The sequence below is a fragment of the Rhineura floridana genome, chromosome 1 (genome assembly GCF_030035675.1).
Source record: "Rhineura floridana isolate rRhiFlo1 chromosome 1, rRhiFlo1.hap2, whole genome shotgun sequence".
Lineage (NCBI taxonomy): Eukaryota > Metazoa > Chordata > Lepidosauria > Squamata > Rhineuridae > Rhineura > Rhineura floridana.
The window spans coordinates 168,727,497-168,751,566 of record NC_084480.1 but is presented as its reverse complement, the minus strand read 5'-3'; the positions used below and the strand labels follow the sequence as shown (position 1 = coordinate 168,751,566).

The 24,070-nt window shown below is 50.2% G+C and overlaps 1 protein-coding gene across 5 annotated transcripts in view; it reads left to right on the top strand.

The window, feature by feature from the left end:
• LOC133364479 (dimethylaniline monooxygenase [N-oxide-forming] 4-like) overlaps positions 1–23,170 on the top strand; it is a 32,300-nt gene extending 9,130 nt beyond the window's left edge. The window contains exons 6-9 of one of the 5 annotated variants that reach the window (XM_061585108.1): positions 15,913–16,112; positions 17,854–18,206; positions 20,456–20,528; positions 22,597–23,170. In XM_061585108.1, the coding sequence (XP_061441092.1) occupies positions 15,913–16,112; positions 17,854–18,206; positions 20,456–20,528; positions 22,597–22,981 (1,011 nt within the window). In that variant the 3' untranslated portion in view covers positions 22,982–23,170. Of the gene's footprint in view, positions 1–15,912; positions 16,113–16,571; positions 16,759–17,277; positions 17,522–17,853; positions 18,207–20,455; positions 20,529–22,596 lie in introns of those variants that run through there. The other 4 variants (XR_009757955.1, XM_061585139.1, XM_061585118.1 and 1 more) reach the window with 4 other exon arrangements.
• Positions 23,171–24,070: the final 900 nt, after the last annotated feature.

The following is a 24,070-nucleotide window of genomic DNA, read 5'->3' as shown; positions in this document are numbered from 1 at the left end:
GTTAAGAGCATTCATGCAATGTAATGCCAAGTCTAGTTTGGTTCACTCTGTGTTTTGATTTAAATTGGCCTCCCCCCACTTGGTGCTCTCCAGACATTTTGGACTACAACTCCCATCATCCCCAGCCAGGATGACCTCTGGTCACATCCACACCATACATTGTTTGTTAAGGGTGCTGGGAGTTGCTGCTCTGTCAGGGATAAACTATAGTTCCGAGGGTTCTTTTGGGAAGCCATGTGCTTCAAAGGTACTTTAAACTGTATAGCGTGGATGTGACTTGGAGATCACCAGGTTGGGGGAGGTTGATCTAAATGATCCCCAAGGCAGCTAACAACAGATTATACCATTCATACAAAACCGTTGAAGCGTTCTTGGTGGGGGGACTGCTGAGAGAGAGCTGGGGGAACAGAATCTCCTGCACTCTGGTGTTCCCACCACCATTGGGGAGATAGTTCAGTTCCAGGAAATATCCCCCCAGACTAGGGTTGCCAGGTCTCCGGTTTTCTGCTGGAGTCTCCGGCAAAAGGGGGCCGTCTCCGGCCTCCGGCAATATTTTGTTTAAACTGGAGGATCTCCGGCTTTTCATTGGCCCCCTCAGCCACGCATGCGTGATTGACACACGCATACTGTTGGGCTGTAGCTGGCCGCCTTCCTGCTCTTTCTCAGTCAGGCAGCAGGGACTGCAGTGCAGACAGACAGGAGGACTTGAGCAGCCGCCGCCCCTGCAGGGACCCCCCCAGCAGTAAAATGTAAAATCGCTCACTCTCCCTGCCGTCCACCCCCCATTCCCTCCCCCCGCCTGCCCTCCTAAATGGTTTAAAAGTAAGAGATCACTCACTCTCCCTGCCCCCACCCCCATTCTCTCCCCCCGCCTGCCCTCCTAAATGGTTTAAAAGAGATTGCTCACTCTTCCTGCCCCCACCCCCATTCCCTCCCCCCGCCTGCCCTCCTAAATGGTTTAAAAGTAAGAGATCGCTCACACTCCCTGCCCCCACCCCCATTCCCTCCCCCCACCTGCCCTCCTAAATGGTTTAAAAGAGATTGCTCACTCTCCCTGCCCCCACCCCCATTCCCTCCCCCCGCCTGCCCTCCTAAATGGTTTAAAAGTAAGAGATCACTCACTCTCCCTGCCCCCACCCCCATTCTCTCCCCCCTGCCTGCCCTCCTAAATGGTTTAAAAGTAAGAGATCGCTCACTCTCCCTGCCCCCACCCCCATTCCCTCCCCCCACCTGCCCTCCTAAATGGTTTAAAAGTAAGAGATCGCTCACTCTCCCTGCCCCCACCCCCATTCCCTCCCCCCACCTGCCCTCCTAAATGGTTTAAAAGAGATTGCTCACTCTCCCTGCCCCCACCCCCATTCCCTCCCCCCGCCTGCCCTCCTAAATGGTTTAAAAGTAAGAGATCACTCACTCTCCCTGCCCCCACCCCCATTCTCTCCCCCCTGCCTGCCCTCCTAAATGGTTTAAAAGTAAGAGATCGCTCACTCTTCCTGCCCCCACCCCCATTCCCTCCCCCCGCCTGCCCTCCTAAATGGTTTAAAAGTAAGAGATCGCTCACTCTCCCTGCCCCCACCCCCATTCCCTCCCCCCCCTGCCCTCCTAAATGGTTTAAAACAGATTGCTCACTCTTCCTGCCCCCACCCCCATTCCCTCCCCCCGCCTGCCCTCCTAAATGGTTTAAAAGTAAGAGATCGCTCACACTCCCTGCCCCCACCCCCATTCCCTCCCCCCACCTGCCCTCCTAAATGGTTTAAAAGAGATTGCTCACTCTTCCTGCCCCCACCCCCATTCCCTCCCCCCGCCTGCCCTCCTAAATGGTTTAAAAGTAAGAGATCGCTCACTCTCCCTGCCCCCACCCCCATTCTCTCCCCCCGCCTGCCCTCCTAAATGGTTTAAAAGTAAGAGATCGCTCACTCTCCCTGCCCCCACCCCCATTCTCTCCCCCCGCCTGCCCTCCTAAATGGTTTAAAAGTAAGAGATCGCTCACTCTCCCTGCCCCCACCCCCATTCTCTCCCCCCGCCTGCCCTCCTAAATGGTTTAAAAGTAAGAGATCGCTCACTCTCTCTGCCCCCACCCCATTCCCTCCCCCCGCCTGCCCTCCTAAATGGTTTAAAAGTAAGAGATCGCTCACTCTCCCTGCCCCCACCCCCACCCCCATTCTCTCCCCCCGCCTGCCCTCCTAAATGGTTTAAAAGTAAGAGATCGCTCACTCTCCCTGCCGTCCACCCCCATTCCCTCCCCCCACCTGCCCTCCTAAATGGTTTAAAAGTAAGAGATCGCTCACTCTCCCTGCCCCCACCCCCATTCCCTCCCCCCACCTGCCCTCCTAAATGGTTTAAAAGAGATTGCTCACTCTCCCTGCCCCCACCCCCATTCCCTCCCCCCACCTGCCCTCCTAAATGGTTTAAAAGAGATTGCTCACTCTCCCTGCCCCCACCCCCATTCTCTCCCCCCTGCCTGCCCTCCTAAATGGTTTAAAAGTAAGAGATCGCTCACTCTCCCTGCCCCCACCCCCATTCCCTCCCCCCACCTGCCCTCCTAAATGGTTTAAAAGAGATTGCTCACTCTTCCTGCCCCCACCCCCATTCCCTCCCCCCGCCTGCCCTCCTAAATGGTTTAAAGAGATCGCTCACTCTCCCTGCCGTCCACCCCCATTCCCTCCCCCCGCCTGCCCTCCTAAATGGTTTAAAAGTAAGAGATCGCTCACTCTCCCTGCCCCCACCCCCATTCTCTCCCCCCGCCTGCCCTCCTAAATGGTTTAAAAGTAAGAGATCGCTCACTCTCCCTGCCCCCACCCCCATTCCCTCCCCCCACCTGCCCTCCTAAATGGTTTAAAAGAGATTGCTCACTCTCCCTGCCCCCACCCCCATTCCCTCCCCCCGCCTGCCCTCCTAAATGGTTTAAAAGTAAGAGATCGCTCACTCTCCCTGCCGTCCACCCCCATTCCCTCCCCCCTGCCTGCCCTCCTAAATGGTTTAAAAGTAAGAGATCGCTCACTCTCCCTGCCGTCCACCCCCATTCCCTCCCCCCCGCCTGCCCTCCTAAATGGTTTAAAAGTAAGAGATCACTCACTCTCCCTGCCCCCACCCCCATTCTCTCCCCCCCGCCTGCCCTCCTAAATGGTTTAAAAGTAAGAGATCGCTCACTCTCCCTGCCCCCACCCCCATTCTCTCCCCCCGCCTGCCCTCCTAAATGGTTTAAAAGTAAGAGATCGCTCACTCTCCCTGCCCCCACCCCCATTCCCTCCCCCCGCCTGCCCTCCTAAATGGTTTAAAAGTAAGAGATCGCTCACTCTCCCTGCCGTCCACCCCCATTCCCTCCCCCCTGCCTGCCCTCCTAAATGGTTTAAAAGTAAGAGATCGCTCACTCTCCCTGCCGTCCACCCCCATTCCCTCCCCCCCGCCTGCCCTCCTAAATGGTTTAAAAGTAAGAGATCGCTCACTCTCCCTGCCCCCACCCCCATTCTCTCCCCCCGCCTGCCCTCCTAAATGGTTTAAAAGTAAGAGATCGCTCACTCTCCCTGCCCCCACCCCCATTCCCTCCCCCCACCTGCCCTCCTAAATGGTTTAAAAGAGATTGCTCACTCTCCCTGCCCCCACCCCCATTCCCTCCCCCCCGCCTGCCCTCCTAAATGGTTTAAAAGTAAGAGATCGCTCACTCTCCCTGCCCCCACCCCCATTCTCTCCCCCCTGCCTGCCCTCCTAAATGGTTTAAAAGTAAGAGATCGCTCACTCTCCCTGCCGTCCACCCCCATTCCCTCCCCCCCGCCTGCCCTCCTAAATGGTTTAAAAGTAAGAGATCACTCACTCTCCCTGCCCCCACCCCCATTCTCTCCCCCCCGCCTGCCCTCCTAAATGGTTTAAAAGTAAGAGATCGCTCACTCTCCCTGCCCCCACCCCCATTCCCTCCCCCCACCTGCCCTCCTAAATGGTTTAAAAGAGATTGCTCACTCTCCCTGCCCCCACCCCCATTCCCTCCCCCCGCCCCCACCCCCATTCCCTCCCCCCGCCTGCCCTCCTAAATGGTTTAAAGTAAGAGATCGCTCACTCTCCCTGCCCCCACCCCCATTCTCTCCCCCCTGCCTGCCCTCCTAAATGGTTTAAAAGTAAGAGATCGCTCACTCTCCCTGCCGTCCACCCCCATTCCCTCCCCCCGCCTGCCCTCCTAAATGGTTTAAAAGTAAGAGATCGCTCACTCTCCCTGCCCCCACCCCATTCTCTCCCCCCGCCTGCCCTCCTAAATGATTTAAAAGTAAGAGATCGCTCACTCTCCCTGCCCCCACCCCCATTCCCTCCCCCCACCTGCCCTCCTAAATGGTTTAAAAGAGATTGCTCACTCTCCCTGCCCCCACCCCCATTCCCTCCCCCCGCCTGCCCTCCTAAATGGTTTAAAGAGATCGCTCACTCTCCCTGCCCCCACCCCCATTCCCTCCCCCCGCCTGCCCTCCTAAATGGTTTAAAAGTAAGAGATCGCTCACTCTCCCTGCCCCCACCCCCATTCCCTCCCCCCACCTGCCCTCCTAAATGGTTTAAAAGAGATTGCTCACTCTCCCTGCCCCCACCCCCATTCCCTCCCCCCGCCTGCCCTCCTAAATGGTTTAAAGTAAGAGATCGCTCACTCTCCCTGCCCCCACCCCCATTCTCTCCCCCCTGCCTGCCCTCCTAAATGGTTTAAAAATAAGAGATCGCTCACTCTCCCTGCCGTCCACCCCCATTCCCTCCCCCCGCCTGCCCTCCTAAATGGTTTAAAAGTAAGAGATCGCTCACTCTCCCTGCCCCCACCCCATTCTCTCCCCCCCGCCTGCCCTCCTAAATGGTTTAAAAGTAAGAGATCGCTCACACTCCCTGCCCCCACCCCCATTCCCTCCCCCCACCTGCCCTCCTAAATGGTTTAAAAGAGATTGCTCACTCTTCCTGCCCCCACCCCCATTCCCTCCCCCCGCCTGCCCTCCTAAATGGTTTAAAAGTAAGAGATCGCTCACTCTCCCTGCCCCCACCCCCATTCCCTCCCCCCACCTGCCCTCCTAAATGGTTTAAAAGAGATTGCTCACTCTCCCTGCCCCCACCCCCATTCCCTCCCCCCGCCTGCCCTCCTAAATGGTTTAAAGTAAGAGATCGCTCACTCTCCCTGCCCCCACCCCCATTCTCTCCCCCCTGCCTGCCCTCCTAAATGGTTTAAAAGTAAGAGATCGCTCACACTCCCTGCCCCCACCCCCATTCCCTCCCCCCGCCTGCCCTCCTAAATGGTTTAAAAGAGATTGCTCACTCTTCCTGCCCCCACCCCCATTCCCTCCCCCCGCCTGCCCTCCTAAATGGTTTAAAGAGATCGCTCGCTCTCCCTGCCGTCCACCCCCATTCCCTCCCCCCGCCTGCCCTCCTAAATGGTTTAAAAGTAAGAGATCGCTCACTCTCCCTGCCCCCACCCCCATTCCCTCCCCCCGCCTGCCCTCCTAAATGGTTTAAAAGTAAGAGATCGCTCACTCTCCCTGCCCCCACCCCCATTCCATCCCCCCGCCTGCCCTCCTAAATGGTTTAAAAGTAAGAGATCGCTCACTCTCCCTGCCCCCCCATTCTCTCCCCCCTGCCTGCCCTCCTAAATGGTTTAAAAGTAAGATCGCTCACTCTCCCTGCCCCCACCCCCATTCTCTCCCCCCCGCCACCCCCATTCTCTCCCCCCCGCCTGCCCTCCTAAATGGTTTAAAAGTAAGAGATCGCTCACTCTCCCTGCCCCCACCCCCATTCCCTCCCCCCGCCTGCCCTCCTAAATGGTTTAAAAGTAAGAGATCGCTCACTCTCCCTGCCCCCCCATTCTCTCCCCCCACCTGCCCTCCTAAATGATTTAAAAGTAAGAGATCGCTCACTCTCCCTGCCCCCACCCCCATTCTCTCCCCCCCCGCCTGCCCTCCTATATGGTTTAAAAGTAAGAGATCGCTCGCTCTCCCTGCCCCCACCCCCATTCCATCCCCCCGCCTGCCCTCCTAAATGGTTTAAAAGTAAGAGATCGCTCACTCTCCCTGCCCCCCCATTCTCTCCCCCCTGCCTGCCCTCCTAAATGGTTTAAAAGTAAGAGATCGCTCACTCTCCCTGCCCCCACCCCCATTCCCTCCCCCCGCCCCCACCCCCATTCCCTCCCCCCGCCTGCCCTCCTAAATGGTTTAAAAGTAAGAGATCGCTCACTCTCCCTGCCGTCCACCCCCATTCCCTCCCCCCACCTGCCCTCCTAAATGGTTTAAAAGTAAGAGATCGCTCACTCTCCCTGCCCCCACCCCCATTCTCTCCCCCCGCCTGCCCTCCTAAATGGTTTAAAAGTAAGAGATCGCTCACTCTCCCTGCCCCCACCCCCATTCCCTCCCCCCACCTGCCCTCCTAAATGGTTTAAAAGAGATTGCTCACTCTCCCTGCCCCCACCCCCATTCTCTCCCCCCTGCCTGCCCTCCTAAATGGTTTAAAAGTAAGAGATCGCTCACTCTCCCTGCCCCCACCCCCATTCTCTCCCCCCGCCTGCCCTCCTAAATGGTTTAAAAGTAAGAGATCGCTCACTCTCCCTGCCCCCACCCCCATTCCCTCCCCCCACCTGCCCTCCTAAATGGTTTAAAAGAGATTGCTCACTCTCCCTGCCCCCACCCCCATTCCCTCCCCCCGCCTGCCCTCCTAAATGGTTTAAAAGTAAGAGATCGCTCACTCTCCCTGCCCCCACCCCCATTCTCTCCCCCCGCCTGCCCTCCTAAATGGTTTAAAAGTAAGAGATCGCTCACTCTCCCTGCCCCCACCCCCATTCCCTCCCCCCACCCCCATTCCCTCCCCCCACCTGCCCTCCTAAATGGTTTAAAAGAGATTGCTCACTCTCCCTGCCCCCACCCCCATTCCCTCCCCCCGCCTGCCCTCCTAAATGGTTTAAAGAGATCGCTCGCTCTCCCTGCCGTCCACCCCCATTCCCTCCCCCCGCCTGCCCTCCTAAATGGTTTAAAAGTAAGAGATCGCTCACTCTCCCTGCCCCCACCCCCATTCTCTCCCCCCGCCTGCCCTCCTAAATGGTTTAAAAGTAAGAGATCGCTCACTCTCCCTGCCGTCCACCCCCATTCCCTCCCCCCGCCTGCCCTCCTAAATGGTTTAAAAGTAAGAGATCGCTCACTCTCCCTGTCCCCACCCCCATTCCCTCCCCCCACCTGCCCTCCTAAATGGTTTAAAAGAGATTGCTCACTCTCCCTGCCCCCACCCCCATTCCCTCCCCCCGCCTGCCCTCCTAAATGGTTTAAAGAGATCGCTCGCTCTCCCTGCCGTCCACCCCCATTCCCTCCCCCCCGCCTGCCCTCCTAAATGGTTTAAAAGTAAGAGATCGCTCACTCTCCCTGCCCCCACCCCCATTCTCTCCCCCCGCCTGCCCTCCTAAATGGTTTAAAAGTAAGAGATCGCTCACTCTCCCTGCCCCCACCCCCATTCCCTCCCCCCACCTGCCCTCCTAAATGGTTTAAAAGAGATTGCTCACTCTCCCTGCCCCCACCCCCATTCCCTCCCCCCGCCTGCCCTCCTAAATGGTTTAAAGAGATCGCTCGCTCTCCCTGCCGTCCACCCCCATTCCCTCCCCCCGCCTGCCCTCCTAAATGGTTTAAAAGTAAGAGATCGCTCACTCTCCCTGCCCCCACCCCCATTCTCTCCCCCCCCGCCTGCCCTCCTAAATGGTTTAAAAGTAAGAGATCGCTCACTCTCCCTGCCGTCCACCCCCATTCCCTCCCCCCGCCTGCCCTCCTAAATGGTTTAAAAGTAAGAGATCGCTCACTCTCCCTGTCCCCACCCCCATTCCCTCCCCCCACCTGCCCTCCTAAATGGTTTAAAAGAGATTGCTCACTCTCCCTGCCCCCACCCCCATTCCCTCCCCCCGCCTGCCCTCCTAAATGGTTTAAAGAGATCGCTCGCTCTCCCTGCCGTCCACCCCCATTCCCTCCCCCCCGCCTGCCCTCCTAAATGGTTTAAAAGTAAGAGATCGCTCACTCTCCCTGCCCCCACCCCCATTCCCTCCCCCCGCCTGCCCTCCTAAATGGTTTAAAAGTAAGAGATCGCTCACTCTCCCTGCCCCCCCATTCTCTCCCCCCTGCCTGCCCTCCTAAATGGTTTAAAAGTAAGAGATCGCTCACTCTCCCTGCCCCCACCCCCATTCCCTCCCCCCGCCTGCCCTCCTAAATGGTTTAAAAGTAAGAGATCGCTCACTCTCCCTGCCGTCCACCCCCATTCCCTCCCCCCACCTGCCCTCCTAAATGGTTTAAAAGTAAGAGATCGCTCACTCTCCCTGCCCCCACCCCCATTCCCTCCCCCCACCTGCCCTCCTAAATAGTTTAAAAGAGATCGCTCACTCTCCCTGCCCCCACCCCCATTCCCTCCCCCCACCTGCCCTCCTAAATGGTTTAAAAGAGATTGCTCACTCTCCCTGCCCCCACCCCCATTCCCTCCCCCCGCCTGCCCTCCTAAATGGTTTAAAAGTAAGAGATCGCTCACTCTCCCTGCCCCCACCCCCATTCTCTCCCCCCGCCTGCCCTCCTAAATGGTTTAAAAGTAAGAGATCGCTCACTCTCCCTGCCCCCACCCCCATTCCCTCCCCCCACCCCCATTCCCTCCCCCCACCTGCCCTCCTAAATGGTTTAAAAGAGATTGCTCACTCTCCCTGCCCCCACCCCCATTCCCTCCCCCCGCCTGCCCTCCTAAATGGTTTAAAGAGATCGCTCGCTCTCCCTGCCGTCCACCCCCATTCCCTCCCCCCGCCTGCCCTCCTAAATGGTTTAAAAGTAAGAGATCGCTCACTCTCCCTGCCCCCACCCCCATTCTCTCCCCCCGCCTGCCCTCCTAAATGGTTTAAAAGTAAGAGATCGCTCACTCTCCCTGCCGTCCACCCCCATTCCCTCCCCCCGCCTGCCCTCCTAAATGGTTTAAAAGTAAGAGATCGCTCACTCTCCCTGTCCCCACCCCCATTCCCTCCCCCCACCTGCCCTCCTAAATGGTTTAAAAGAGATTGCTCACTCTCCCTGCCCCCACCCCCATTCCCTCCCCCCGCCTGCCCTCCTAAATGGTTTAAAGAGATCGCTCGCTCTCCCTGCCGTCCACCCCCATTCCCTCCCCCCCCGCCTGCCCTCCTAAATGGTTTAAAAGTAAGAGATCGCTCACTCTCCCTGCCCCCACCCCCATTCTCTCCCCCCGCCTGCCCTCCTAAATGGTTTAAAAGTAAGAGATCGCTCACTCTCCCTGCCCCCACCCCCATTCCCTCCCCCCACCCCCATTCCCTCCCCCCACCTGCCCTCCTAAATGGTTTAAAAGAGATTGCTCACTCTCCCTGCCCCCACCCCCATTCCCTCCCCCCGCCTGCCCTCCTAAATGGTTTAAAGAGATCGCTCGCTCTCCCTGCCGTCCACCCCCATTCCCTCCCCCCGCCTGCCCTCCTAAATGGTTTAAAAGTAAGAGATCGCTCACTCTCCCTGCCCCCACCCCCATTCTCTCCCCCCCCGCCTGCCCTCCTAAATGGTTTAAAAGTAAGAGATCGCTCACTCTCCCTGCCGTCCACCCCCATTCCCTCCCCCCGCCTGCCCTCCTAAATGGTTTAAAAGTAAGAGATCGCTCACTCTCCCTGTCCCCACCCCCATTCCCTCCCCCCACCTGCCCTCCTAAATGGTTTAAAAGAGATTGCTCACTCTCCCTGCCCCCACCCCCATTCCCTCCCCCCGCCTGCCCTCCTAAATGGTTTAAAGAGATCGCTCGCTCTCCCTGCCGTCCACCCCCATTCCCTCCCCCCGCCTGCCCTCCTAAATGGTTTAAAAGTAAGAGATCGCTCACTCTCCCTGCCCCCACCCCCATTCCCTCCCCCCGCCTGCCCTCCTAAATGGTTTAAAAGTAAGAGATCGCTCACTCTCCCTGCCCCCCCATTCTCTCCCCCCTGCCTGCCCTCCTAAATGGTTTAAAAGTAAGAGATCGCTCACTCTCCCTGCCCCCACCCCCATTCCCTCCCCCCGCCTGCCCTCCTAAATGGTTTAAAAGTAAGAGATCGCTCACTCTCCCTGCCGTCCACCCCCATTCCCTCCCCCCACCTGCCCTCCTAAATGGTTTAAAAGTAAGAGATCGCTCACTCTCCCTGCCCCCACCCCCATTCCCTCCCCCCACCTGCCCTCCTAAATAGTTTAAAAGAGATCGCTCACTCTCCCTGCCCCCACCCCCATTCTCTCCCCCCGCCACCCCCATTCTCTCCCCCCCCCGCCTGCCCTCCTAAATGGTTTAAAAGTAAGAGATCGCTCACTCTCCCTGCCCCCACCCCCATTCCCTCCCCCCGCCTGCCCTCCTAAATGGTTTAAAAGTAAGAGATCGCTCACTCTCCCTGCCCCCCCATTCTCTCCCCCCACCTGCCCTCCTAAATGATTTAAAAGTAAGAGATCGCTCACTCTCCCTGCCCCCACCCCCATTCTCTCCCCCCCCGCCTGCCCTCCTATATGGTTTAAAAGTAAGAGATCGCTCGCTCTCCCTGCCCCCACCCCCATTCCATCCCCCCGCCTGCCCTCCTAAATGGTTTAAAAGTAAGAGATCGCTCGCTCTCCCTGCCCCCACCCCCATTCCATCCCCCCGCCTGCCCTCCTAAATGGTTTAAAAGTAAGAGATCGCTCACTCTCCCTGCCCCCCCATTCTCTCCCCCCTGCCTGCCCTCCTAAATGGTTTAAAAGTAAGAGATCGCTCACTCTCCCTGCCCCCACCCCCATTCCCTCCCCCCGCCTGCCCTCCTAAATGGTTTAAAAGTAAGAGATCGCTCACTCTCCCTGCCGTCCACCCCCATTCCCTCCCCCCACCTGCCCTCCTAAATGGTTTAAAAGTAAGAGATCGCTCACTCTCCCTGCCCCCACCCCCATTCTCTCCCCCCTGCCTGCCCTCCTAAATGGTTTAAAAGTAAGAGATCGCTCACTCTCTCTGCCCCCACCCCATTCCCTCCCCCCCCCGCCTGCCCTCCTAAATGATTTAAAAGTAAGAGATCGCTCAATCTCCCTGCCCCCACCCCATTCTCTCCGCCCCCCCGCCTGCCCTCCTAAATGGTTTAAAAGTAAGATCGCTCACTCTCCCTGCCCCCACCCCCATTCTCTCCCCCCCCGCCTGCCCTCCTAAATGGTTTAAAAGTAAAATAGCTCACTTTTACATGTTTAACGTTTTGCTTTTTTTAAAAAAAGAAATGAAATCCTGCCTAGCGTAAACGAAGTTATTTATTTTAAAAACAATATCAAACGTTATTTTATTTTGGCGATTTTTCCCGTCAGTGAGTGGGCACTTCCGGTGCTCTTCCAGATCACAGGACGCCTGAGCTGAGGCTTCCCAGCAGGCGGGTAGGAGACTCAGCGCGCTCTTTCCTCCCTACCTGGGAGAAATGGGAACAGGGGCGATTTGGGGGAGCAGTGAGTAACCTAGCAAGAAAAGCCAGTGGAAGAAAATAATCATTACACGTTCCTGTTTTGCGTAGATGGAGCCTTTTATTATTATTGAGACGGGAGTTAGAGCAAAACCACACACCTTTTCCTCAGTCCAAACCAGCGGTACTGGTTTTTTTAAAAAGGCAAGCGGTAAAGAAAATGCATGTACCAAAATATAGAAAATAGAGTGGGAAGGAACAAGACCTTTTAAAAAGGGGGATTGACTGGAGAGACTATGGAGGTTAGAGGAAATGAAAGGCAGGTGGAGGATCTGTAGGGTAGAACCAGGACAATAAATAGCCACTGTACTTGTATCAGCTAGAAAGTATTTGGACAGTAACCAGGATGATTTTTGTTCAAAGCTTCACACTGCTATAAAAGTTTCTTAGTGATCTTGTGCCAGTCACTCTCTCTCTCTCAATTTAATGCACTGATGTTTAGTCGAAAACTGGCTTCCAGCATTATTGAGCCCATTATACCATGTCCTGCACTCTGAGACGATCAAGAAGAGACCCCGGCCCTACTCTGTGTGACAACCTTTCATGTATTTGAAGAGTGCTATCATATCTCCCCTTAGTCTGCTCTTCTCCAGGCTAAACATGCCCAGTTCTTTCAGTCTCTCCTCATAGGACTTTGTTTCCTGTCTCCTGATTATCCTCGTTACCCTCCTCTGAACCCATTCTAGTTTGCTGTATCTTTCTTAAAGTGTGGTGTCAAGAACTGGACGCAGTACTCAAGATGAAGCCTAACCAGTGCTGAATAAAGGAGAACTAGTACTTCACTCACTTTGTTAATGCAGCCTAAAATAGCATTTGCTTTTTTTGCAGCCACATCACACTGTTGGCTCATATTCAGTTTGTGATCAACAACAATCCCAAGATCCTTCTTGCATGTAGTATTGCTGAGCCAAGTATCCCCCATCTTAATAACTGCATTTGGTTTCTTTTTCCTAGGTGTAGAACTTTGCATTTATCCCTGTTAAATTTCATTCTGCTGTTTTTAGCCCAATGCTCCAGCCTATTAAAATCCCTTTGAATTTTGTTTCAGTCTTCCAGGGAATTAGGTATTCCTCCCAATTTTGCATCATCTACACGTTTGATAAGCATTCCCTGCCCCTCCTCATCCAAGTCATTAATAAAAATGTTGAAGAGCACTGGGTCCAAGACCAAGCCCTATAGTAGCCAGCTAGTTACCCCCCCAGGTTGAGAAGAAACCATTGATTAGCACTCTGAATATGATTGTGTAGCCATCTGTGGATCCACCCAATAGCTGTTCCATCCAGTCCACATTCAGCTAGCTTGCTAATCAGAATATCATGTGGCATTTTGTCAAAAGCTTTGCTAAAGTTGAAATATATTGTGTCCACAGCATTCCCACAGTCTATCAGGGAGGTTTGTTGTTGTTGTTATGTGCCTTCAAGTCGATTATAACTTATGGTGACCCTATGAATCAGTGACCTCCAAGAGCATCTGTCATGAACCACCCTGTCCAGATCCTGTAAGTTCAGGTCTGTGGCTTCCTTTATGGAATCAATCCATCTCTTGTTTGGCCTTCCTCTTTTTCTACTCCCTTCTGTTTTTCCCAGCATTATTATCTTTTCTAATGACTCATGTCTTCTCATTATGTCTCCAAAGTATGATAACCTCAGTTTCATCATTTTAGCTTCTAGTGATAGTTCTGGTTTAATTTGTTCTGACACCCAATTATTTGTCTGTTTTGCCTAGAAGGCCCTCCCTTGTCCTTAACATGGCTGCAAATGGAATCTACATTCAGAGGCTGTATACTTCTGGTTGGCACATCCTGATTTGCTTATGGGCATTTGAAGTAATTTGTTTGGCTGCTGTTGAAGACAGAGTAGTTATGTTCAGATGTAATGCTAAACCATGGTGGCATATTGTGTGAATGAACAGCTATAGGTCACATACTCTCTTGTCCCATGCAATCAGAAGCAAGGGACACATTTGGGAGCTATTTGTTGTTGTTATGTGTTTCCAAGTTGACTACGACTTATGGCGACCCTACGAATCAATGACCTCCAAGAGCATCTGTCATGAACCACCCTGTTCAGATCTTGTAAGTTCAGGTCTGTGGCTTCCTTTATGGAATCAATCCATCTCTTGTTTGGCCTTCCTCTTTTTCTACTTCCTTCTGTTTTTCCCAGCATTATTATCTTTTCTAGTGAATCCTGTCTTCTCATTATGTGTCCAAAGTATGATAACCTCAGTTTCATCATTTTAGCTTCTAGTGATAGTTCTGGTTTAATTTGTTCTGACACCCAATTATTTGTCTGTTTTGCAGTCCATGGTATCCGCAAAGCTCTCCTCAAACACCACATTTCAAATGAGTTGATTTTTCTCAGGGGGGGGAGGGCAGAGAGGTGCCGGGGCTGAAGCGGCCCAGAGATCACCAAGGTTGCCTGGCCCAGAAGGCGCTGGCGTCGAGGCTGGGTGGGGCGGCTTCGGGGGGAAACGGAGACAGGCGCTCTACACAGTGCACATGCTTATTGCTTAGGAGGAGGCGCTCTCTTCCTTTATTTTTATTTTTGTTCTTTTTCTGGTCCTCCCCTCTCTCCTGCTGCCTGTCGGTCCTATATAAGGCCTCATAAAGTAGAAAGGCAATTGCTGCCTACACTCACCCTGCTTGTATGGCCATAAATATTAGGGGACATCCACTGCAGTAGCCAGCCAACACATAAAGTTGCAGTGCCTTATGGATAACTTTGTGGATGATCCCCAGTCAAGTCTTAGCAACAGCACAATGCTGACAGGCAGTTGCCAACTGCTTGCCTAGAATGCCCTCCCTTGTCCTTAACATGGCTGCAACCATATCTACTCAGAAGTAAGTCCTATTGAGTTCTATGGGGCTTAGTTCCTTAATAAGCATGTTTACAGTTGTTGCCTTCAGGGGCATCCATCTGTGCTCCCATCTAACATCTCTGCAACACTGAGCTTCTTTCTTCCAATAATGGCCTGGCCTGAGGGCACGTAAACCCTTCTTGCCAGAAGCAAGTAAGCTAGATTAAATGTTCCCTAAAGGCGTTGAACTGTGACCTGGCAGACCAGGGTTGGAATCCCCACACAGCCATGAAGCTCACCGGGTGACCTTGGGCCAGTCACTGCCTCTCAGACTCAGAGGAAGGCAATAGTAAACCACCTCTGTCTGAATACTGCTTACCATGAAGACCCTATCTGGGATCAACTTGAAGGCAGTCCATTTCCATTTTGCATCACCCTAAGCTTGTGAGAAAGAATGACCTTGTCACTTCAGATGGACCTAGGAACACCCTATTTTAGGTAAGATTTCTATTTTAATCTCCAGAGAATTTTTTTTGAATGGTATGCTCCAAGCAACTGTGGTTGATACAATGTATCATGTTTAATGATGTCACTAGGGCCCACCCCGTGATGTCACTAGGGCCCACCCCGTGATGTCACTAGAGCCCGCCCTGTGATGTCACTAGGGCCTGCCCCGTGACATCACTAGGGCCCGTCCGGTGATGTCACTAGGGCCCGCCCCCATTTTCTCAGGTTTTTGAATGGTTCCGACCTGGCAACCCTACTCCAGACAGCACGAGATGTAACTGGCGCTCAAGGGTGATGCTTCTCCTCACACAGGCCAGATGGAATGTGTTCCTGGCTTTTTTCTTTTCTTTTTGCGGTGGGATAGCTAAGAGGAGGAGTGAGATGTCAGAGCTTCTCCCTAGCTCTCTGGTGTTCCTGCTGGTGTCTTAATGTGCTCTGTAGGGAACCCACAACAAAGAGCCCCTCTCCAGAAAGTCCCATCTTATACAATTTGCACTTGCTTTTACTGACACATCAGTTGACACTCTTATTTCCATCTCTATTATCTTCTCAAGGTTTGATATTTTTAGATTAGCAGGAAGTTGTTATGGGGATTCCTTGTGCCACGTTAGACAAAGCTATCAGAGAAACAAACAACTGTGTGCCTATCCCTCTACTTGCAGATGTAGTGTGCTTCTCTGTAATCTCTTTCACCGTTCCGTCTCCTTTATAGATGTCTCCTATTATGAGTCAAACACCACATCAGTCCTTTAATTCCTGCTTCCTTCGCTCAGAGCCATGGACAACACAGCCATGGCCACTTCAACAAAGTTGTCTTGATCACCATGCACCCTCTGAATAAATTTCATTCAGTCCATCACATTGGCAAATGTTATGGTGCTACTTCAGTTTGTGCTATTTAAAAAAACAAAACACCCTGCCCCTGTACCATCACAAATGCACACTGAAAATGATATCTGGAGGAGCTTGCTCTCCTACTTCATCAATCAGCTGATGGCTATTTTCCGAGGAGCTACTTTTACTGTGGAGATCATAATGAAACAGTGTGACCTAGCAAAGGGGTTGGCCAGCCTTTGGCCCTTAGTCTCTTTGCCGCTACTAGATCAGTTCTCACGTGCTCTCAAATCATCTGCCAGGAAGCTGCCAAGTCCCTAAGAATACTCTTCTTAGCTTTGAATTCTCTTTAGGTCTTTCTCAGCACCAGAAGAGGAACATGGGTGTTAAGCCGCCTTTCAGAGGCTGGCTGGCCAGTTGACATGGTCTTGACAACTCGCTTTAAGGGGTTCATGGAAAAGTTCCTTCCAGCAGGCATCATGAACAAGATAAGGGCAAAGCTGTTCAATCGATGGTTTAACCATGAGAACTATGGATTGATCCCTATTAAAAGGTATTCTTCCTAATTAAGCATTAAATTGTCTATGCCAGAACAGCCTGCTTCCAAAAGCTGACATTTGTGGGATTAGCATGGTTATGTAGTAACTAACCTCTATGGGTAAACATGAACCTATTGGGGAGGGGGGATTTCTAATGCATTCTGGACAAAGCGAACCCCCCCCCCATGAAATCTTTAGCCAAGTTTGTCAAGGAACACACATACTTGCTGATCATTTTGTGTTTTCCCTGAAGATTTCTATGAGCTATTTCTATGAAGACAAGCATTTTGCTGAAAGCCCACTGGGACTGGGAACTGGTGCAGTAAAACTGTCTGTACCACTGGTTCCCAAATTCCCCCCCCCACACACAGACTACTTGAAAATTGCTGAGGGTCTTGGTGGACAACTTATTAATTTTTCTGCCTATTTGTATTTATTTGTTTATTAAATTTATATCCCGCCCTTCCTTCAAGGAGTGCAATTGTAACTGTAGCCATTGCAATGTGCTGTCAGCTTCTGGGCTGGGGGCCAGGCAGTAACGAAGCAGCCGGCAGTTCGCTGGGCAATAAATCCATCAAGGCCAGGCAGATAACGGAGGCTGGCTGGCAGAAGAAAGGCTTGACAACCTAACCAGTAGCAGTGTCCAAGAGCGTTGTCCAGGTAGGGAAGCAGAGTTCAGAAAGCCAGGGGTCCAATCCGAAGGTCTAGAGGCTAGCAACGGCGTTACACGCGAGGGGTCACAACCGACGTTGTAGTCAGCAGTCTGCTGCAGCCATGAGCTGCCTTTTATAACAGACTCCCTAAGCCAGGTGCCCATGATTAGTCTCCCAGCTGCTCAGAGCTGCTTGTTCTTAAACGACCCGACCTCTTCCTTCATTGCTGTGCTACTCGCTGGCATCTCCTTTCTGCAGAGGGGAGGGGAGCCTCCTGTTCATGCCCAGAATCTGATTGAGGGGCTTCAGCCAGGTCCTGGACATTCTCCAGCTGGGGAAGAGCCAGAGTTGTGTCCTCAGGGGTTCCACTAGTTCCTTCTCCTGGGTCTGCCAACTCTGCCTCTTCCTCCTCCTCCGAGTCCTCTGAAGGGGCCATGACATGTGCTGTGCTAAATGCTGTATGGTTTTATTGTATTTTTTTACCTTCTTTTATGTCTTGTATTCTATTACAATTTGCATTCCATAGAATGGGCAATGGGCACGGGAGAAAGAGGAGTACTAAGATGGCAGGGGGAAGAGAACAGGTGGGGTACAGGAGGATGCCCCCTCCAGAGGGCACCTGGAAACCTGTCAACAGCACTGAAAGGAGGCAATGGGAGGAAAACAACAGAGTGCCCTTTTTTCTCCACATGTCGGCGTTTGCATGCATATGCACTAGAGACATGGTGCATCTGCTCCTTCCTCCTCAAAGATTCAACTTCTAGAGATTGGTGAGTTGAGGTGGAGTAAACCTGTGACACTAACAGTATCCTTAACAGGCATGCTCGCCATCTCTCCGTGGCAAAATAAGACAGTAACAGGCAGAGCTTTTTTTGTGTGAGTGCTCACTGGTATCATGTACTAGCACTCCTTTTTCTGCTGCCCTTGGCATCCATTTTGTGCTGTCACCCACGGCATTTTTATCAAGATAAAAAGTACCAGCACCTCACTTTTTACAAAAAAAAAAAAAAAGCATTGGTAATAATTGTCCTTGGTAAATAGAGACAGTAGGAAAGCATATTTGGGCTAATGGTGTTCCATTCCACTTTCCTCTATTTAACAGTCCATGGACACCTTTAATTTTGAATGATGAGCTGCCTAGCTGCATCCTCTGTGGTACTGTGGTAGTTAAGCCAAACGTAAAGGAATTTGCCGAGACCTCCGCCATCTTTGAAGATGAAACCGTAGAAGATAACATAGACATGGTCATCTTTTCAACTGGCTACACTGCCTCATTTCCTTTCCTGGAAGAGTCTATCCGTAGGGCCTGCAAGAGCAGTGCATCTCTTTATAAACAGATCTTCCCTCCTCATCTAGAGAAGCCCACATTGGCTGTCATGGGCTTTATAGCAATAACTGGATCCATTCTACCGGCGGTGGAACTTCAGGCTCGCTGGGTCACAAGAGTATTTAATGGTATGAACAAATAATCTACCTTCCTGGTAGACTGTCGGAATGTTGTGGACACAATATATTTCAACTTCAGCAAAGCTTTTTACAAAGTGCCCCATGATATTCTGATTAGCAAGCTAGCTAAATGTGGGCTGGATGGAACAACTATCAGGTGGATCTACAGTTGGCTACAGAATCATACTCAAAGAGTGCTTATCAATGGTTCCTTCTGAAATTGGGGGGAGGTAACAAGCAGGATACTGTAGGGCTTGGTCCTGCGCCCAGTGCTCTTCAACATTTTTATTAATGACTTGCATGAGGAGGTGCAGGGAATGCTTATCAAATTTGCAGATGATACAAAATTGGGAAGGATAGCTAATACCTTAGAAGACAGAAACAAAATTCAAAGGGATCTTGATAGGCTGGAGCATTGGGCTGAAAACAGCAAGGATTAAATTTAACAGGGATAAATGCAAAGTTCTACACTTAGGAAAAAGAAACCAAATGCATAGTTATAAGATGGGGAATACTTGGCTCAGCAATACTAGATGCGAGAAGGATCTTGTGATTGTTGTTGATCACAAACTGAATACGAGTCAACAGTGTGACGTGGCTGTAAAAAAGGTAAATGCTATTTTAGACAGCATCACAGAAAGATAGTTTCCACAGTGTGTTAAGTATCGGTTCCCTTCTATTCATCTTGAGTACTGCATCCAATTCTGGTCTCTGCACTTCAAGAAGGATGCAGACAAACTGGAACAGGTGCAGAGGAGTGCAACAAGGATGATCAGGGGACTGGGAACAAAGCCCTATGAGGAGAGACTGAAAGTACTGGGCATGCTTAGCCTTGAGAAGAGAAGACTGAGGAGAGATATAACAGCACTCTTCAAGTACTTGAAAGGTTGTCACACAGAGGAGAGCCAGGATCTGTTCTTGATCATCCCAGAGTGCAGGACATGGAATAACGGGCTCAAGTTACAGGAAGCCAGATTTCAACTGAACATCAGAAAAAACTTCCCAACTGTCAGAGTGGTACGACAACAGAACCAATTACCTAGGGAGGTGGTGGGCTCTCCAACATTGGAGGCTTTCAAGAAGCAGCTGGACAGGCACCTGTCAAGTATGCTTTAACTTGGATTCTTGCATTGAGCAGGGGGTTGGACTTGATGGCCTTTAAGGCCCCTTCCAACTCTATGATTCTATGATAAACTTTATTACAGTCAGTTTCCAATTTACATAGAGGGAAAGTGCAACAATGTTCAGCACTCTCTAAATGAAGCAATAGTTGTAACAATGTAGGAAGGAGGGGGAAAGGTTAGCATCCCTCACCCCCCTGTGCTCCTTTTGATGTGAAAATCAGGCCCTGCCCCACTCCTGCTTTACACAAGGATGACACATGGTTAAATAAACATGGGTAATTTGGCCATTAAATACTTTTTAAAATTAAAATTAAACTTCAAGAAAAAAGTCTGTGCACCATAGTGATTAGAGTTAAGAGGACCCTCAAAAAGTAACCCTGAAAATGAACATAAGCATTAAGACCTGTTTAACTCTGTTGGACTGACTTCCTATGTAAACAAACAGGGTTAGGACTGGGCTTTATGTATCTAAACAGTCTATTCATTTTGGCACAATCCCAGAAAGACTTCTGGATGGACGGGTGGACAGACAGACAGAGAGAGAGAGACATTCATCCAGCATCCTGTTCCTACAGGATAGAAGTGCAACAGAACTCTCCCAACTTGTGATTCCCAGCAACTGGTATTCAGAGACATACTGTCTCTGGCAGTGAAATTAGAGCATGCATCCAATCGTCTACATCCACAACACTGTCATCAAAAGTTATGTAAGGTCGCAGCAGAGTTTTTCAAATGCATTCCTCCTATAGTACAGATTTTCTTAAAACTCTTGGCACCTTATGGAGATTTTCTAGAATCTGGATTGAAGTGGGGAGCTATGAAAGCCAGAAAGACATTGTGGATGTCCCCCCAGATGTGTCTGTACTTTTGCAAACCTCGAAATTCCCACAAATCTGCTAACATTTCCTCTATGTGTGTATGTCTGCATGTGATATCATATATGGACATGCTGCTATCACAACATCTAGTTAGGACCTCAGAGTAACACAACTATCCCAATGTGAATTTTAAATTCCCCAAGCCTGGCAGGCTTTCTCTCATGAAAGCCAATTTAAATCAAAGCAGCAAGTGTACTTTGATTATATTGGTTGAAATATAGCTGTTCATATTTGTCATTTCTTTTCTTATACTCAGGGTCATGTGAGCTCCCTCCAATGAGCAGACTGATGAGTGAAGTTGCTAAACAGAAGAATAATCTCCATAAGAAGTATGAAATGCTATGTATTCTTGTACATTTTATATAATCATTCAGTCAGTGCTATTTTTCGCCAGGTTCAATAACCCAAAAGAAAGCACCAGAAATCAGAGGCCACAAGCACATTAAGCCAAGGTTCAGTGATATAGGACACCTGGAAATACGTGTGTGTGAGAGTGAGTGAGTGCGAGAGGGGAGAACTGAAGATCCAAGAAGGGAGGGGTTGGTAAATTAAACCTCCCTTCCCATCAGCCAAGGTTTAACACTCTTGAAACCACCATTCAGAGGCATGGCAGCCCTCTAACATAGGGCAAATTAGATGATAATGGGCATTTGTCCTGCATTCACCCTGTTTTGCTTATGGGGTGTTTATATGTCTTCCCATTAATCATTTGCTTATCCCACACTTTGCAATGCATTTCCCCTTCATTTCCCAAACTGCAAACATACTTACCCTTTTTTATGTGGATTTGTTGCACTAGAGCAACAGAGCCCTTCAATCCACTTTCATCGCTCAAATCTAAAGTTCTAGTATATGTTTGAATCCCTTCTGCAAAATAGACAGCCTGGAGGCACCTACACTCTCCATGGATTTTTTTAATGAGTGCTAGTCATGGAATGGTTACCACATGTTTCCTCCAACAAAATTTGTTTTAGTTAAAACTTCAGGAATCAACAACATTGTAGTGATGAGAGAAATGAGTCTAGCATTCTTATGATAAGTTAATTCTCTTCAGTGGATGAATGTTGTCCTTGACCAGATTGCTCCTCCCACTTGCTCCGGAAGGCAGGGCTTCATTAATCATCTTTGACCAAGAGCAGCCTCTTTTATGGCACAGAAGTTTTCATAAGGAAACTTTAGAACTGTTCAGTGTTGCATACACAGCACACACCATTACCATACTTGTGCATTTTTCCTTCTGTGTGTATGAACATTTTATTACTTAGAATCCCATTTCATGACATTTGAAAACCTACACAGAGATAGCTTCCAGATCTGTTTAACTGAGCAGTCATCCTGATTTTTTTTGGGGGGGGGAGATTAGATAGCAAGTGTTTCCAGACTGTTGATATACTCAGGTGGGATTCAGTCACATACTGGCAAATTCAGGCTACACAATCATAGTTGATTGGGAGGTTTTGCGCAACAAACCCATTTCCCCAAAAGATTGGACTTTTTGTGATAAGGGAAGTGATGGGGGAAAGCACTAGAAAGTGGGATAACTTTTTTTCTCTTGTGTGTAGCACGCAGTCAGACCCTGGGCTGTTGGAGAGGGCAGTGCTTTGGAAACCTTTCCAATATGAAAGCTTTAATCCAATACTTGCTTTTCTGGGAGTAAAGGAATGCTAATTCCATGTACCTGGAATAAACCCCATTGAATTCATTAGGACTTACTTTTGAGTAGACATGGTTAGGATTCTGTATGGTCTGGTAGGGGAGGAGGTCCATGGGGGTGACACCATGAGTTACCGCACTGGGTGACACCAACCCTAGTGACTCCACTGCAGGAAGGAATCCATTTGCTATCAGGCTGGACTATGGAAATTTGCTGGGAAACACCTAAATTCAAACCTTTCCTCAGTCATGAAACTCAGTGTAAGGCTACGGGCCAGTTATACAGACAAATGAAGACCAAGTTTCTCAGGCACTTCGTTCCCATTCCAACATCCCCTGTGTACCAGGCATGTACCCTCCACGCATCTTTCATGTATTTAGTGCAAAAGTCTGAAAGGGGCTTCTAACCACCACATTCAGCTGAGCACAGTTAGGAAGCTTTTCTGCAATCGGAAACCTTACATTATCAGAGGTCCCAAACTTGAGGAGACTTCTAACTGCCTTCATGCAAAACAAGCAAATGTCTGGGGAGAGGAGGAGGCATTCTCAGCACCCAGGGGACAATGGGACGGGGCTGGTGCATACAGGCACTCAGCGCCCTACACACATTTAACACTGTTATGATCAGGTTGAATGCCTGAGTAGGACTACAGTAATCTACACTGGGCTTCAAAAGAGGTGAATTGTACAGTACTGGAATTGTTTGGAAGCTTGACAGTCTTCCCATTTCTTTTTCTACTTTAGGGGTATTTCCAGTGAGACGGACAAAGCAAGGACAAGTTTCGTTTCCTACATGGATGAAATTGCTGCTTGCATAGGCGTTAAGCCAAATATGCCATTGCTCTTCCTATTAGATCCCAAGCTAGCCTGGAGAGTTCTTTTTGGCCCCTGCAGTTCTTACCAGTACCGCCTGGCTGGACCTGGAAAGTCAGGGGAAGCCAGAAGTGCAATCCTGACACAGTGGGACCGAGTTCTAAAGCCCCTGAAGACTCGGGTGATAGTAGATGACTCTCCCAAACATCCAATGGTTTCCTGTTGGGTTAAAGTCCTTCCCCTGCCTATGTTATTTGGGGCTGCCTTGCTCATTCTTAAGTACTTAGCTCCTTCATCGTTACCTAGGATAAAGTGATGGGATACATTACATTTGCTTCATGCCTTACTGCATTGGTTTTAAAAAGTTAATAATGGCACGGGAAACATGTACTCTAAGAAGCCATGTGCAGCGTGTACACATACACAAGCTGTTCTTGTATTTTATGGGTCCCATAAGCTTGGGAAAATGATGTTATAAACCTTGTATATGGTTTGACTGGATAAATGTGAAGGTTGGTTCTTTTTTGCCAATCATGGTTTAGTTGTGAGGATGAATTGTGTGTCTAACAGGGCAGTCTGAGAATGGTTTACTTGGAAATAAGGCTGAGCACACTAGTCACCTGCAGCAAAGCGTTTCCATTGGCGACATCTGGAGGGGGAATAGGTTGATTTGCCCATCAGTTGCAAAATCTCGTTGAATTGATTTTTTTTAAAAAAAATGCATTCAAGCTGCTCCCACCAGGTTTTACAGTAAAAAGTGTTGGGGTTTGACTAGCATCATGTTCCCCTGTTTTCAGAAGAGAGAGATGAAGACGTGCTGGAACCGGCAGAACACTGAGTGTGTCTCTACCCTAAGTCTCACTGTATTTCCAATGGGGCTTATTCCCAAATAAGTGTGTTTAGGATTGCAGCCTGTATGTTTGTTGCATTGATCATGTGATATAGTAATGTTAATGACCTACAAGGAAACAAATTTGGTGAGAGCAGCAGTTTATCTGACACCAAATATTCCCTGGTCTTTCATCTACTGCACCCTTCCCAATACGTCATCAGGTCAGACAGACCATGAGCTGTTGGTGCACAATCTCTCCTCATTGGTCTTTCAAATACCTGTAGATGATCTGGTCAACTCTAATTTTATTGCCAATGATGTTTGATTGATTTTAGGGTAACTTTGTGTCGCTGATTCCGAATATGGCATCGGTTTTGCTAGATTGGCTCTAATGTTTGATATAATGGATGCCCCCATTGAAAAACATAACAAATTCAAAAAGTTTAATGGTCAGGCATAGCCTGCCCACAAATGACATGGAAACTGTCTCAAATCATACAAAAGTAAACACATGAAATACCTAATGGCATTGTATTCAGTACAATAACATTAAAACAAAGTAAGCTGATTCAG